Source organism: Cyclopterus lumpus, chromosome 12 (assembly GCF_009769545.1).
Source record: "Cyclopterus lumpus isolate fCycLum1 chromosome 12, fCycLum1.pri, whole genome shotgun sequence".
Classification (NCBI taxonomy): Eukaryota; Metazoa; Chordata; class Actinopteri; order Perciformes; family Cyclopteridae; genus Cyclopterus; species Cyclopterus lumpus.
The window spans coordinates 4,574,378-4,590,521 of NC_046977.1; the positions used below are offsets into that span (position 1 = coordinate 4,574,378).

General features: G+C 44.6%; 1 protein-coding gene across 4 annotated transcripts in view; it reads right to left on the minus strand.

Annotated features, from left to right (window-relative positions):
* ap3b1a (adaptor related protein complex 3 subunit beta 1a) overlaps positions 1–16,144 on the minus strand; it is a 47,657-nt gene that overhangs the window by 322 nt on the left and 31,191 nt on the right. For all 4 annotated transcript variants that reach the window (XM_034546374.1, XM_034546373.1, XM_034546375.1 and 1 more), the window contains 5 exons: positions 12,235–12,463; positions 9,742–9,826; positions 8,610–8,707; positions 7,069–7,207; positions 1–483 (listed from right to left, as the gene is read on the minus strand). The exon at positions 1–483 is cut by the window's left edge and continues 322 nt beyond it. In XM_034546374.1, coding sequence (XP_034402265.1) covers positions 333–483; positions 7,069–7,207; positions 8,610–8,707; positions 9,742–9,826; positions 12,235–12,463 — 702 coding nt within the window. In that variant the 3' untranslated portion in view covers positions 1–332. The remainder of the gene's footprint in view (positions 484–7,068; positions 7,208–8,609; positions 8,708–9,741; positions 9,827–12,234; positions 12,464–16,144) is intronic.

Here is a 16,144-nt window from a genome sequence, read left to right on the forward strand (position 1 = left end):
ACATGATGGGATGGAGCGACTTATGAAGGTCACGCGTTAAAAATCAATTCTTTGATGCCCTCTGTGTGTGTGTGTTTTTTAAAAGGGGTTTCGACACTTTATATATGAAGACTTTCACAAAGTTATCCCCGTGATTCAGGACAATCCTTTCCAAAATAAACCATAAAAAAATTATTGTTTCCAGTTCCATTCAAGCGCTACTTCTGTATTTTCGGATAAAAGTGCCCGAATTGTCCTCAACCACAGAGATAAAAACATGTGAAACCTTTTTGATGAAGTGTGGTTCCCCTTTACCTTTACTAAAGGGGAGGGAGGGAGGGAGGGAGGGATCTCTACGCCAGGGCGAGGGCTTGTTTGAGGTCTCGGAGCAACATGGACGCCATGACGCTCTTCTCTGTGTTGATGGTGAGCAGGGCGGAGGACTCCTTCAGCTCCAGCGAGACCAGGACCAGGGCTCCGCTGCTGACCGTTCGCCCGGCAAACCTGCAGGAAGATGGAAGAGAACTGTGGGGGTCAGCGTCACCCCCAAAGACAGACCAATACTGAGCATTAAAAATGGAACTACTTTCTACCAAAGAAATAGTCCCGATAAAGAGAAAGATCAAATGTTATAAAACATGAATGAATACGGATCTCTCTTTAGGACCTTCATGAGTAAACAAGATCCAGATCCAGTAGAGACCAGTCCACCGTGGACAGACCCAGATCCAGACTCTGGCACCTGGATCTTTTTTCGACACTAAGCGGTGGTGCAGTACCACCTTTGTCCACAGGCGCCGCCAAAATCAACGCAAAAGTAAAGTCTCTCGCAGTAACTTTCCTTTCGTGAAGACAGTCTGGGAAACCCTCTGCTAGAAGGAGATAGCGAAGGAAGCATTGAAGTACCTTTCTTTAGCATTTAGAGAATTCAAGCAGCTCTTTTATTGGCTAAAAAAAAAAAAGCACCAAAAAAAAAGACTTTGACGACAGACGCAGATTCCTTTCTAGTTCGGTGGCAAATTTGAAAAATTCACCTTGGTTGAAGTTAAAGTTAAAGAAAAAGAATAAACAAAATTCAACGATTGTTCTTGGGCAGGATGATGGGCCTGTTGGTATTTCACAGTATTTCAATAAAAAAAAAATAATATTTACATTCTTTTATTATAAATGTATATTTGATTACATTTATATTCCTGTTGTACAGAATATGAAATACAGTAACTAATCTCTTTGCCAATGAAACCTTTTCATATTTTCCACATAAAACAAGTGGGTGTGAATCCGATTGGTCGACCTCTACGTCGTTGATCAGTAACATACAACAAACACAAAGACAATAAAAACAGAGAGAGGTAAACGCGTTGCCCGGCCGACACTTAACTCACATTTCTCCCCTTAACCTGACAATCCCCTCACACCTTGTAATTACTCTAAATGAGCGAGTGAGACAAAGAAGGAAAAACGACGCGACGGGAAAGAAATAGAGCGCCGGGCAACAGACAGTCCATTATTCCAGCTGACTGAAGAGCCATGAGGGGCGGGACACGCCCCTTCGTGTCACTCAAACTGTATTTAGCTGTTTTTTTTATGGACTGTGGCGGTGTCTATGAGTGTGTGGGAAGCCTCTGGACCAGTATGAGGGGACGACCCCCCCACCCTACCCGTCCCACCGGCTCCCTCCGGACCATCGGGAGGATTCTTGGTCCGCCGTTTCCTTGGATACCGTCCCTGCAGACTTGAGGGCAAATCTGGGCACACATGGTCCCCATTGAGAGCGCTAACAAGAGGCAGACAGGGGCTGTGACCCAGTGTGACCCTCTTTGAGGAGCGACCAAGCCGAGCGGAGCCCCCCCCCCCCCCCCCCCCCCCCTCTCTCTGCATCTCTGAGCCGAGCGTGGCCGACTCCCAGCCATCTGCCTCCATTTAGCGCTACATCCCCGCAACAAAGGCCCCCCCGTGGCAGCCTGCTTAGGCCTGACAAACAGCCCACAAAGAGCCCCACTTAGGCCTGACTAAAGCCTGTGAAGAGCCCCCCCACCCCACCACCACCACCACCACCACCCTGCAGGACGGCCTGTGGGAAGAGCGGCGTGCTGCGCGGCAGGAGCGGCTAGCACGTCCACCAATTAGCACGCACACGTTAAAGAGGGAGGGGGGGAGGGGGGATGCATATACAATGAAACTGGCTCACAAACCCCAGTGTGTCTGGGTGGGTCTCTGGGGAGCTGCTAAATTACCATCAACAGAGGAGAGGGAGTTTATCAGGGAGCTCTCAGGGAGGAGAGAGAGAGTCCTCCTCGGGCTTAATTAAAATATTAGCCACTTCAGCAGGAAACACAAGCCATTCAAGAAGAGGATTAATTTCTCTCGACAACACCAACCTCTCTGCTTCTTTAAATAATTCAGGGGTTGTGCATCAATTCGGAATGACTAATTGTGGGGAATTGAAGACGCGTACTTTCCTTCAACCTTTGAACAACAAGCAAAAAATAATCTTATTTATGCAAAAAAAAATTGTATTCCCATGTAGCACAAACGTGAAACACTAGTGTGTCAACATGCACATCCGGTTTCCCCCCCCCCCCCCGCCGTCAGCAGCTTAAGGTGTCTGTGTGGTCCCTGTGGCTTTGCTAATGGATTTAGGATATAAATCTATCATTTACTCGGCCAGTTAACACTACCCCGAGGCTGCTTTCATTTCGTCTCAGGAGACACCGCTCGGGCTTTTTTTCTTCTTCTTGTGCACGAGTTGCAAATACGAGCGAGCGAAAAAAAAGAAAGAAACCAGAGCGTTTTTTTTTGTTTTGATTTCCAGGTCGCGTTTGCTTCAAGAATATTCTCGCTTTTGCGGCGGAGCAGATCGAAAACACGACATCGGGGCGTTTTTTTGGGGTGGTGGGGGGGGATCAGGGACGAGCAGGGGCCTTAAACGGGTCATTGGTATTCCCCTGCACTCCTCGCATGCTGGGCTAAACACTGGATTAATTGCAGTGTATGGAAAGAAAAAGCAAAGCATAACCCCTGGACTTAGAGCGGGGCGGGTTGGCATCGATCGGCGGGGCCGCGGCTAAGCATCGCTCTCCAATTATCTGTGATTCTCCTCAGTGCGGAGAGCGCCGTGTGTGTGCCATCTGCCTCCCCCCCCCCCCCCCCCCCCCCCCCCCCCCCCACCACCCGTCCACGGCAAACACAAAGTGGGCTTTCACCTTTACACTCGCCCTCGCAAGACGCAGAGGATTCTGAGAGCGAGAAGCCAGGACTTAACCCGCCCCCTCCTGCACATCTTAACGAAACATTCTGGTTCCTAAAAAAAAAATTGACCCGTGCGTGATGTTTCTACAGGAGCTCAGAAAAGGCTCCGTCCTGGTCCTCGGCCAGGTGGACAAGTGTCCTTCAACCGAGTGGTCAGCGAGGCCAGAGCGGAGCAGGCAGATGGCCAGAGCCATTAGCCCCAATTAGCACGAGGAACCCCTCCACGCTTTTCTCCAGAGCTCGGCCATACGGACGGACCGCGGCGACCGCACTCGAAGGGCAGACGGGGAGCAAGGAGAGGACGGAACAGGCTGCACGGGGGTGGGGGGTGGGGGGTGGGTGGGGGGGGGGGGCTGCTGGGAAATAGGACGGGAGGCGAGAAAAAAAACGTGACAAGAGCCTCGACATGCGAAAACGTTGCACCGTCGTCCGTTTTCTGCTCTTCGTATCACCTGAAGATGGATCGCGAGTGTCTGCGGAAGCGATCCATAATAACATTTTTTTTTTAAAAAGAAGAGAGCAGACGTTTAATTAGTCGGCTTATAAATGACGGCCGATTAAATTTTTTTTTTTTTAAACGGGAACAAGAATTCAACTTCGCAGAAAAACAAAAAAAGGGGGGAAAATGCAGTGTTTTCGAGAAGCACAATTTAATTAAATCAAAGTGTAAAGTAAAGAGAAAGCGTAGCTTATAAATCAAGGGGGTTCAGGTTTGTTGTTCCCCCCCCCCACACTTGAATTAGGCTCTAACCAGAGGGATTGGCAATGCATGCAAAATTCGATCAAATTTGCTTTCAAACGGACTGAAAAATAGAGCACATTTATTCTATTCCGCCTGTTTAGACATAAACAAGAACAGCGTTTTCTACATTTGCTTTCCTGCTTGATTTATTGCCATCCTCCTTTCCAGCAATCAATTTCTGTGTTTCAGTGGCATCCCCCCCCACCCCACCCTTCCACCCCACCGCCCCCACCCCTCCATCCGACGCCTGTTTGGGAAAAGCAGTGCTGCACCCTGCTGATAAACCAGAGGAGTGCAGGGATGCAGAGTGCACACGAGGAGGCTGTCGGTAAAACAGAACCTCCGATGCCGCAATGTACTCCCCCTCAAAGTGCACAAGGTCACTTTAAAAGCACAGGCAGTGTGTGCGTGTGTGTGTGCGTGTGTGTGTGTGTCGTGCACGGCATCGCACATAACGAATCCGGTGTTTCTACGCGAAAAGCCCAAAATCGCTCTCACTCCTCCGAGGCCCGGAGGGGGCTTTGTGGGGTTTTACCCTGGATTACGGGGTGCTTTCTCCGGAGGGGGGGGTCAGAGGAGAAAAAGAAGGTCACGCATCACATTTAATGCCGAGTGACCTTCACAATAAGCTCTCAGTGGGTGCATCCGATCAGATCGATCACTCTGTGTGTGTGTGTGTGTGTGTGTGTGTGTGTGTGTGTGTGTGTGTGTGTGTGTGTGTGCGTGTGCGTGTGCGTTTCAAAGTATGCACGGCAGCAACACACAAAAAAAAACCACCATGACTAAAACTACCGGCACTAAAACGAATAGTCGACTGGCAGGAATTTAAAAAACAAACAACAACAATTAATAGTTTCAGTCGTTTATCGAAAAGCAAAAGAGAGGAAACATTCCTCCCTAAATGTGAGGACTTGTTTTGTATGACTGTACATTTTATATTTTGGACATTTGAAGACATCTTATTTGAATCTGGGAACCTGTTTTTGATCGTAAACAATAATCCACAGACGAATAAAAGATGAATTTCGTCGCGAGTCGCAGCCGTTAATATTACGCCGCTCTGTTTTTAAGGTAAATGTAAATAAAGCCTAAAGTGCAGTATGAACAGTTAACGAATGTTACTTTTAAAAGTTCATTTTTCACGTCTTATGATGACAAACAATTAAGTTTACTGTGATAGAAAAGTAAGAAAAGGCTGAAAAACCAAAGAGGTTTTTTTGTGACTTTAATGGATTTAGTGATGAAAACTAATCTCAACAATACAATAATCAGATTGATTAATTATTTGAACCATCAGGAGCGTGAACGGACAGATTTAGAGATCTTACCCCCCCCCCCCTCCCTGCCCATCATCTCTAATAAATGGACCTCCCAGGGATAGCGTGGAAGAACCGCTCGTCGTCACCGGCAGACAATATGGAAGACGGTGTCTTCATTATGGGAAAGACCACGAGGGGCGACGCTGGAGGACCGGCGTCTTCCTCACGGAGGCGGGGGGGAGATTGATGGCGTGGCGTCACCCGGGCCATCGGTTATTCTGAATGAAGTATGGGGGCTTTATTGGACGCGGGCCGACATTGATTTCCACTCACTCGTTAAGCTCCCTGTGTCCTTGTGTCCTGCCGTCTCCCTTCTTGTTCTTCCCCCTCTCTCTCTCTCTCTCTCTGGCTTCCTCCCTGTCCCTCTTACTCATTCCTACACGTTTCCTCTCTTCCTTTAAAAAGAGACGACGCAGGAAGCGAGGGAATAAAAAAAGGACGGACGCGGACGGAGAGCGACGAGGGCGCAGTGAGAGACAAAAGAGGAAGTGAAGGAGGGAGAGAGGGGGGGGGGGGGGAGTTGAAAGAGAGAGACAGAGCAGGAAACAGAGGGAGAGAGGGAGGTGTAATTATCTATCAGGTGTTCGGGTGTGCGTGACAGAGGAGGAAGCTCATTAGCACACTCTGTGTACACCAATTACACAGCCAGGCGTCTCAGGGCATTCCCCTGGCATGTCTGTGTGAGAGGCACTTCCACCCCATAATACACACTGTAAAACGCACATTTTATATTATTCATAGAAAATTATATGTAAATATGTATATTTAAAAACTAGGATTGCCACCTTCATGACGTGTGCGTGTGCCTTTTACATCCACGTCTCGTCATCTTTATGTGAAATTGTATCGTTTTTTGCGTGAAATTGTCATAATTAGCATAAGAATTCTTGAGTTATGGCAAAAAAAACAACCATATTATTCTGAGAAAAAAAAAAAGAAGATATATATATATATATATATATATATATATATATATATATATATATATATATATGATCGTAGGAAAAATGTTCAAGATCAAACTCATCACACCAAAGTTAAACACTGTGGAAATGCGAGCCGGCGAGTACAAAATTAATTTATTATATTAATATTTACTTGTGCTCATAAAACAACAGAAAGAACATGAAAATAAACCACGTATATGTGTATCCGTTAAGACCGTTGCCTTGGAAACGGCAAACTTTAGGATTTATTATGTACAAAAAGGTCTAAGATGAGAATGAAGTACAATGCATACAGATTACAGTTCATAAAAGACAACATGTATATGTATCTATTTAGATTTTATAATCTCTGACAATATTCAAGTATTTTTTCTCGTACATTTACCACTTTAAAATCAGGGACATTTGTTTGTTTGTTTGTTGTTGTTATTATTTTGCCTCCGAAGGCTCTAAAATGTAAACGTGTCATGAATCCAACAAATGAATCCTTATTTTTGTGTACTAAGCAGATAATCTTATTGTGTTCATTTAATTTGGATTATTGAGATAACATATATTGAGATTTATTACCTTTTTCACACCCCTGACGGCACCAGAAAGAAAGAATAACTCTGCAACATCTAGTTCATCCATCCATCCATCCATCCATCCATCCATCCATCCATCCATCCATCCATCCATCCATCCATCCATCCATCCATCCATCCATCCATCCATCCATCCATCCATCCATCCATCCATCCATCCATCCATCCATCCATCCATCCATCTATAAATAAAAGAGTGGAAATTAAGCGTTAGATTGATAACTGAGGAGAGGACAGCTCACCTGTGGAGGTCGTTCGGGCCGGACGACACCACTCCCACGTTGGCCACCGACAGGACCTGCTTGCTGACGGCCTGGCTGGAGGTGTTTGCTGTTGCCATGGCGACGGTTGCCGAGGTCTCGTTCATGCCCAGGAGCTTACCTGACGGGATGAGAAGGGACAAACAGAAAGCTTTCATTCTGGCACTTCTGTAGATTCAACTAAATATGCAGCAGATATGTTTGTACCACCACCATAAAGTGTTATGGATATTAAAAAAATATATATGTATATTTTGGGACTGAGCAACAGAACTAAAAATAGGAAAAAACAGCGATAAATGCAGACATATTTGGGAAAATAACTCTCAAATTGAAGGCAAATGGCCAGTTCATGTGCACTTAGTAACGAACAAGGATTTGAGAGAAAGAATGGAGATAAATACGCACGAGTTAGGTAAATAAAAGAGCTCTTGCAGGCAAATAGAACGAAAAAACCTGAAATAATGAATCGACTTCGCTCAATTGGTATTAAGCATCAATTTTCTGGAGAGTTGCTCCACTCTGTTTTGTGCCTGAGTGCGAGGGTGTATTCAGCGGAGCTCAAAACACAGCGAGTGAAGATTAATTAAAAATAAGGGGAAGCCGCATTAAGCGTGCACTTAAAAAGCCCGCTGATGGCTCAGATATGAGCGCGCTCTCCGCCCTCAATGGCGGCCGCACTATGGAGCTCTACAGGTGTGCGTCTGTGGAAGGGAACACCAGTAAGTGCTTCATGAGAGGGAAGCGTTTCGGCTTTTGATGACAATGGGGAGGAAATGTTTGCAATAGAAAACTGCAGTTTAAAAAGATGTAAAACCTCCATCGTTTTTGTCTCCGAGCCGTTAATAGCTCTGTGAAATGTATTTTAAGATTTCCATTTCACATTCAAATCAAATTTAAAGGAAAAAAAAAGGTGTATTTCCACGTATTTATACATGTTTATAACATTGTAGTTTTTTCTTGATGTGTATTAATCCGCAGCTGAAAAATAGTCCTCAACAAATGCTCCTGTTTACTGCTGTTACGTTTACTAAAAAAACTACAGAGCTCAAAAAGTTATTTAGATTATTATGTCGGCTGTTTCATGGACTGACACGTTACTTTTTGTAAATTTAATAATAGCAATAAAAAAATACTGCATAAATCGAGCCTGATCCTTAAATCACAAAACAGACAATTTGAGAAAAGATTACGGTTACTTGGGGAAATTCATATTTGAGACCCATCAGTCTAACAAAATTCCATTTCTAGACATAAGAAAAAGCAAAGAAATGTGTTATTTTGTCACTTGAATCAATGCTAAATAAAAAACAAAAACAATATACGTTAGTTACCTTTTAATAATAACACACAATGCAGGAAATCTGCCTTTTTCCTAGCCGTATTTTATAGAATAAATAGCCATGTACGAGATTTTATCAGAACGGTTCACGTGCGTCAGACTTTAAATTAGTAGGGCGACAATTCCAGTTTGTATTGAGTGATCTTTGAGTTTATTTATGTATTTTGAGGACACGACCCACCTTGCTCCTTGCTGAAGTCCTGCTCGCTCATGGTACTGGGCATCAACAGCTCTCCCACCACCGGCTGGATGGACACACTGAACTGGTCCTCCTTGGTGCTGATGGGAGCCAAAATAAAACTTATTTACAGGATATCACAACATAAACATTTGACTTATTTTCATCTCAACTTTCTCTTCCCGATGAATGTTTCGTTGTTCACGGTTTAGCATAATTAACGCCCACATAAGGCTCCGCGTCCTGCCCTTGCATGCCCTCTGGTATCCGAGATCCATAAAAAGGAAAATCTAGAGAGTTTCAAACATTTTTGCTTGACTTTTTTAACCATTTTAACCATAAACTAAAGAGATGTGCTTAAAGCAAACCTGAAATCATAGTTTTTACCTATTGCATCAGCATTGTATTGATAATATTTGAAAAAAGGATGAACTACAGATGAAAATTAGCACTCGAGCGTCATTCACACTGGAGGTGGAAACTGAAATGTTGATGAACGGTCCGTGGTGGAAATTAATGGAAATAAAAAAATAGAACGAGGCTTTTAAATTCATCTAAACTCGAGTGAACGGACGACGACGTGCGACGCACCGCGTGTGTGTGTGCGTTTTGTGCACTTGTGTCTATTCATGCTTTGTTTGTGCATTAAATGTTTCTCCTCTGATTGTCATTCGCACTTGTTTGCAAGGCATTTTGGGTCGGATTGATCGCCCGCCCGCCCCCCCCTCCCGCCCATCCCCATCCTAAACAGATTTTCTGATAAGGTTATTGATCAGCGGCGCCGATGGCATTCAGCAGGTTGATTTGAGCTGGGGCTGATTACTGGCGTAATAATTGTTATCCCAGGGAACCCGGATCAATCGCGGCTGATGTCTCACCTGGGAGAACAAATGAGAGAGGGGAGATAATAATAATAATAAAAAATACAACAACAAAAAGGAACGAGAGGATGCAAATTAACTTAAAAGAAGAAGCGTGAGGAAGATGTGAAAACTGGAGACGTGGCGGTGAGAGCAGGAAGAAAAAGGAGGAGAAAAAAAAAGGAGGAGGAGATGGTGAAAAAGATGTAAGACTGAAGGTCGGGGAAGAAAAAAAGAAACCCGGCTTGACGTGAGCGGATGTCAGCTCGTCTTACCACAACTGGAAGTTGGCCGCTTGTGTCGAGTCGCTGAAGTCAATACCCATGGAAACCGTCACCGAGGCCTCTGGCTCCAGCCGCTCTGGAAAAGAAAAAAAAGGGAAGGAGGAGAGGAGAAAGGGAATAGTGAGTGACAAGGGCACAGTGTGCAACGTGAGGAAGGATGGAGCAACAGGGGGGGAGGAGGTGGAGGAGGGAGGGAGGGGGGGCGGCAGCAGAGTGGAACAGACAGGCATCCACACCACTTGTGTTTTCTACTTCACAAAGCGAGGCCACCGTGTGTGAGAAATCTATCCTTCAACACACACACACACACACACACACACACACACACAACAGGCTTGTCAAAGAGAGCATCAGCATCAAGAAGAGACGACGGAGCGCGAGCAAGACAAGAGAGTTAAGTAAAGCCCCCCCCCCCCCCCCCCCCCCCCAAAGAAAATGCGTTGAAGTGAAAGTCTGGACAGCTGAACGAGAGAAGAGGAGGAGGAGGAGGAGGAGGAGGAGGAGGAGGAGGAGGAGGTTAAGGATGAGAAGAACACAGACAGACAGAAAAATCCTCCGAGGGGCAGAGAGCTATTTTACTGTATAACTCTTCTCGGAGACTCCAGAGGAACAAGCCTCTGGAAACAGAGCCGTCACAGACTCACTTACAGTGTCACGTCCAACAGCCTTTCATTTCTATTCTTTATTTCTTTTAACAGTCTAGCCGACTGCGTTAATATTAAAAAATCGCGAGATAAACTAGTTCAAATACCATCTGGAGAGAACGTTTCCGCCCCTAATTGTGTGACAAGATTGAATGAATCCACGCGTGGCTGTGGCGACCACATTTAAAAGATACTTAAAAAAATAAAAAGGTGTTTTATTTATTCATTTTCCACCAAAATTAGCACGTATACATTTGAATTAAGCGCGTTTCGATAATCAGCGACTTGACTTAGCCAGCAAGTAGTTTCTACGTGTAGAAATATATATAAAAACAATAAAGATTTAGGGACAAATCGGCAAATACCGTTTAATAAGTTAAATTACAGGTGCAAAGTAAAGCGCCTGCAGAGGCAACGTGTAACGTTTCCCACTAACAACCCTGTTATTTATCATCCCGCGACAAAAAACAAACATTATATAAAACGCTTTGTCCGTCATCCTCTGCAACTTATCAAAAAAAAACATCTCCAGCCACCAGCTCACAGGCGCGATCGATCCGAATTACCCACTGTTTTCCTTCAACGCCCAATCAATCCCATGCAATTGACAGTTTTTTTAACGCGCTCGGCCGCACACCAGCGCCGCGTGTGTGCACGCGTGTGTGTGTGTGTGTGTGTGCGCGTGTGTGTGTGTGTGTGTGTGGGCACAAGGGAAAATCTTGAGGGAGCACTGCATATTATACAGAGTGTAGCAATCATACAACGGGGTGACAAGAACAACGGAGATGGTGCATGTTTGTTCGGCCTGATCGATACTAATGAACAGGGATTAGCCAAAGTAATATTGGCTGTTTGCAGAGGGGGGGGGAAGGGGGGGGGGGGCTATTTGCTGAGCTGAAAGCAAACAGGCTTAAAATGATCATTTAATATCGGTCTGAGAGAAAAAACAATCATAGAGCTGTAGAGACTCCAGAAAGCCATCGTGAATGAATGAAGAGGGGGAGACGTCACATGTTGCATAGATGGTAATAAATGTGAGCTCAGGTTGTGTGAGGACCGGCCAATCGGAGGCCAGGAAGACGCAGATAGATTACGTGGAAGATTTAAGGCCACATACGGCTTTTTTCCTTCTTCTTTCTTCTCAATCTGACTTTCTTGTGAAATTGGCTTTTTGGTTGGAGGTCTGAAATAAAGTCCGTAGGGTTTTGTTCTACGATATAAAATACGTCATATTTGGAACTGCGGAGGAGTGATGACGACTCTGGTAGCAACCTGTCAATCACCTTGTAGCCCCGCCTTAAAGCATACCCTGCTTTATGGTCTGTTTGACTCTAAATGGCCATAATTTACTAAATGAACATCACGCTGTATTGAAGAAGACTTGAAACTAGAGATTGAGACCAAAAACTAATGTTTACAATGTTTACTGAGGGAATAAATCAAGAGAAGTAGAGTCATTTATATAGACTTCTATACAACCAGAGGAGTCGCCCCCTGGTGGTCAGTAGAGAGAATGCAGCTTTAACACATGAAGCATAGACTTCTATACAACCGGAGGAGTCGCCCCCTGGTGGTCAGGAGGGAGAATGCAGCTTTAACACATGAAGCATATACTTCTATACAACCGGAGGAGTCGCCCCCTGGTGGTCAGGAGGGAGAATGCAGCTTTAACACATGAAGCATATACTTCTATACAACCAGAGGAGTCGCCCCCTGGTGGTCAGGAGAGAGAATGCAGCTTTAACACATGAAGCATAGACTTCTATACAACCAGAGGAGTCGCCCCCTGGTGGTCAGGAGAGTGAAGAGAGTATTTGACTTGTGTGGCCCTCGTACTCACCGATGGTGTTGAAGCAGTGGATGTTCAGGCCCGCGGGGCTTCGGTCCCCTATGTGGATTTTCTCCAGGCTGTGGTCTGAGCTGTTGGCCAGTATGACCTGTACGGCCACCATACTGGGCTGGTACAAACAGGGCTGCCTGGGGAAGTGGTACTTGGCCGACAGTCCTTTTCCAGTCATGTGGTGAAGCAGCTCGTGGGTTTTCACGGGGCCGAAAGATGGAGCGGTGACCTAGAGAGAAGCATAAAAAGACGGGAGTGAACCTCAGCGACCACTGATTCCATTACAAAATGTTTATTTTTTCTTTCTTATTACAGTGTTATTACTAAACAAGATTTCCAATGTGTCTGGACTGTTGGTCTCGAGGCACGAATGGCAAATAAAACATATATATATATATATATATATATATATATATATATATATATATATATATAAATAACTCTGAATTAAGCATTTATTTGGACCAAGAAGTTGAGAGACAAACAAAAAGACGGTTTTGGTCGAGTTCTCGTAAATTCATTCCATGTTTTGCACGTTGATAAATTATAATAATTGTCCAAATCCCCGTTGATTGCATTCACATCCAAAGGTAACTAAAGGCAAAAGTCAGGTGTGAGTATGGCATTATGGTCTGGATTGAGTTTACGAACAACTAAGCACTGCTGCAAACAACAGCCTGAGAGCAGAAAAGCAGAGAAGGAAGATGAGAAAAAAAAATATATATATTAAAAAAAAAAAACATTGCCTCGAAGCCTCGGGCTCTGCACATCACAACAACACAATATCCAGGGACGCCTCGCACATTACAGTGCAAATGCATTCGCACAAAAGGACAGATTAATACAAGAATCCCCGGTCTTTTCCATCACATTGCAATTCGCCGCGTCCAATCGGCGAGAAGAAGGCAGCACTTCTTGAGTGAAGTGGGACCAAGGGGGTTGGCTGACAACTCCCCCACCAACCCTCCCTTCATTAAAGACCAGCCCATTTAAGAAATGTTCTCAATCAGCCTGGTTAGAGGGAGATGGGCTGGATGCTCGGTCAAACCCTTGTGAATAAAAACAACCTCTAATGAATAGAAACACAAGTGCCTGCATGGGGCCAAAGCCGCCACTCGCAGGGGCTTTTACCTTTTCAGGGAGGCAGGAAATCACATTACCTTTTGAGAGTTACGGAAAAGAAAGGCGCTTTTCTTTCGCCCCCCTCCCCCCCTTTAAGAATTAACATCTCGTTACTCAGGGGAGGAACATTGTTCACGCTTTCATTTCTTGTTCTCGAACACGGCGACTGGCGAAACACATTGACCTTAATAATAAAAAGCATCGCCAAAAGGATGAATACTTTGAAGGTAGTCTCTTCAAAGTCAAAGAGGTCCGTCTGCCTCGAGTGACGGCACTAATTTAGTTCAAAACATCCCTTTTTTTCACACCCTCTAAAAACGTGAAAAACACGTGAAAATTAGGATGAAAAATCGTTGTTTACCACCTCAAAGAGAGAAGGAACAGTGAGGACTAGAAGAAGTAAACGTTTAAGCAAAGGGCGTGAACTGATTAAGCTAATTGAATATGACTAATAATGTGACGTGAAGAAACGCAGTGGAAACAATCACTGGTCGCCCGAGTGGTGTCAGTGTACATTGTGTTGTTGAAGCCGGACGCGCTGGCAGCAGCGTGTTCCGACTCGGGTCAGAAAAATGTATGAGACGTCCTCATCCTCCTCCTCCTCTTCCTCCTCCTCCTCCTCCTCCTCCTCCTCCTCCGAAGTGTCATGGGGAGAAGGAATCGGTTTGGCGTACGACACGACTGCGGCGGAGATGAGTTTCAGGGCGTTCGCTCCACGGGAGGTTGAGAAGTAAAAAACACACTCGACACCATCGTCTGAGGAAAAGCAGCAGGTTCACGCCGTAAACCGTCTAAAACAAAAATATATGGATATGTTTACTGCGCAATGAGAATGAGGTCGTGTGTTGAGGTCATGTGATCAAGAACAGGCAAATTATAGAAAGTTGGCTTCGAGTGAGTCAGAGTCTTTTCCTCAATCCCGTTTACCTGACTGGATATTTACGCAGACGGTAAAGTTCATGTTGAAGGACGAGGACACTGGTTATGAAAAAGTAAACATGGGTGAATAGGACGACGGCAGAGATCATTCCATCGTCGTGTGTGATGCAACTCCGCCTGAAGTCCGACAAAGCAGCTTCTAGAGATCTCAATACGCGAGACGCATAGGGAGGGCGAGGGAGGGCTAGAAGCCTGGAGTGCATGTAAACCCCCGTTCTCCGATTACCCATGATGCACCACAAACTGCAGCCTCCAAAATGGAAGCGTCCGGTTTTTTTTTTTAGCTACAGGTTGCACGTGATCAGATGGCAATTGAGCATAAGTGTGACTTTTCATGTGGCGCGCGTCTGAAACACGTTTAAAAAAAACAAAAACAAAAAAATAAAACAACGGCGACGGGTCCGATCGCACCTTGACGGGAGGCGTCAGGAGGGAACCCGCGGAAAAAAAAAAAGGAGGTCAAACAAACATTTGTCGGCGCGTCAGAGTCGATGAAGCCGGCGTTTTAATGAGATTTACCTCCCTGACAAGACACGTCCCGCTTCAAGGTCCCGTCTCGTCGTCCTCGCCGCCAAACGGTGGCTTCAAACTGCTTATCATCACCAATTTGACACAGTGGGACGGTTAAAAAGCCCCCCCTACCCCCCCATTGTCCAACTACACCAATGCCTCAAGTGTAAATACGAGAAGAAGAGGGATGTAACCTTGACTTCTCCGTCAAGTCTCCCTTTCTTTTCTTTCTCCACCCGGGACGGGAAGGGGAAGTTGATTGAGAGGCTCTATTATGCATCAACTTAAAGGAAGCTCCCGTGATGGATGACACAGACACCAGTCACCTTCAGAGCCCCCCCCCCCCCCCCCCCCCGGGGACTACGCTCCCCCAGCATCCTCTCTGGCAAATGACCTGAAAATCCCGCTGACATATTCAAAAAGAAGAAAAAAAAAAAAAGAAGAAGAAGGGTTAAGCGGGGAGCATAAGAGGGCCAATTTAAAAAAAAAAAAAAAAAAAAAGCACAGAGATGTATGGGGCATATATTGAAAATCCATTTCTGTTTAAAAAAAAAAAAAAATTCTTTCCACCTCCAACACCGGGGGACAGGATTTCATTAAAGCTCGACAGGAGTTGTGAGGATGAAGGTAAGGGACATGTGTTTGACTTTAGGGCCTAATTGTTCCCCTCAGCCAGGAGATGACAATTAATTGGAGGGGCGCCGTCACAAAGAACCTTGACCGCAAATTGGATTAAGTAAACGTTACGACGGCCATCGAAAAAAAAAAAAACTACTTCAATGTAACAAGAAGTCTCTCCGGCGCATGTAGACAGAGGTTACTTCATTTATGACAATTTGTCAGTAAATTAGGTGCGTTTTAAAAACCATTAATTTTTTTTAATTTTTTTTTTCCCCCCCCATTATAGAAAATTAGCAATAATAGAGGATTGTTATTCAGAAACAGCGTCGCCCTTCATTTAGCTAACTAAATGTTAGAAAATAGTGAAAAGTGCCCAAACAACGTCACACGGTCCAAAACCCAAAGATACGACTATGTTTAAAATATATATATATAGAAATATGTATCTTTCTAAGACAATTAAGTTAAGAGACATTATTTAGCCATATTAATCACACAAGATTGTTGTCTAATTGGCTTATATAACTATTATAGATTACCACTAAAGTACAGTATTTAACTTCACTTGTGAATAATTAAAAGTATATATTATAAATACAGTAAACAAAACATGGAATAAACCAGTGTAGTTTTCTGCTACTTTATACTTCTATTTGACTACATTTCAAAGGATAATATACGTCTACGTAAGTAATATAAGTTTTGAAAGCTAGTAAAA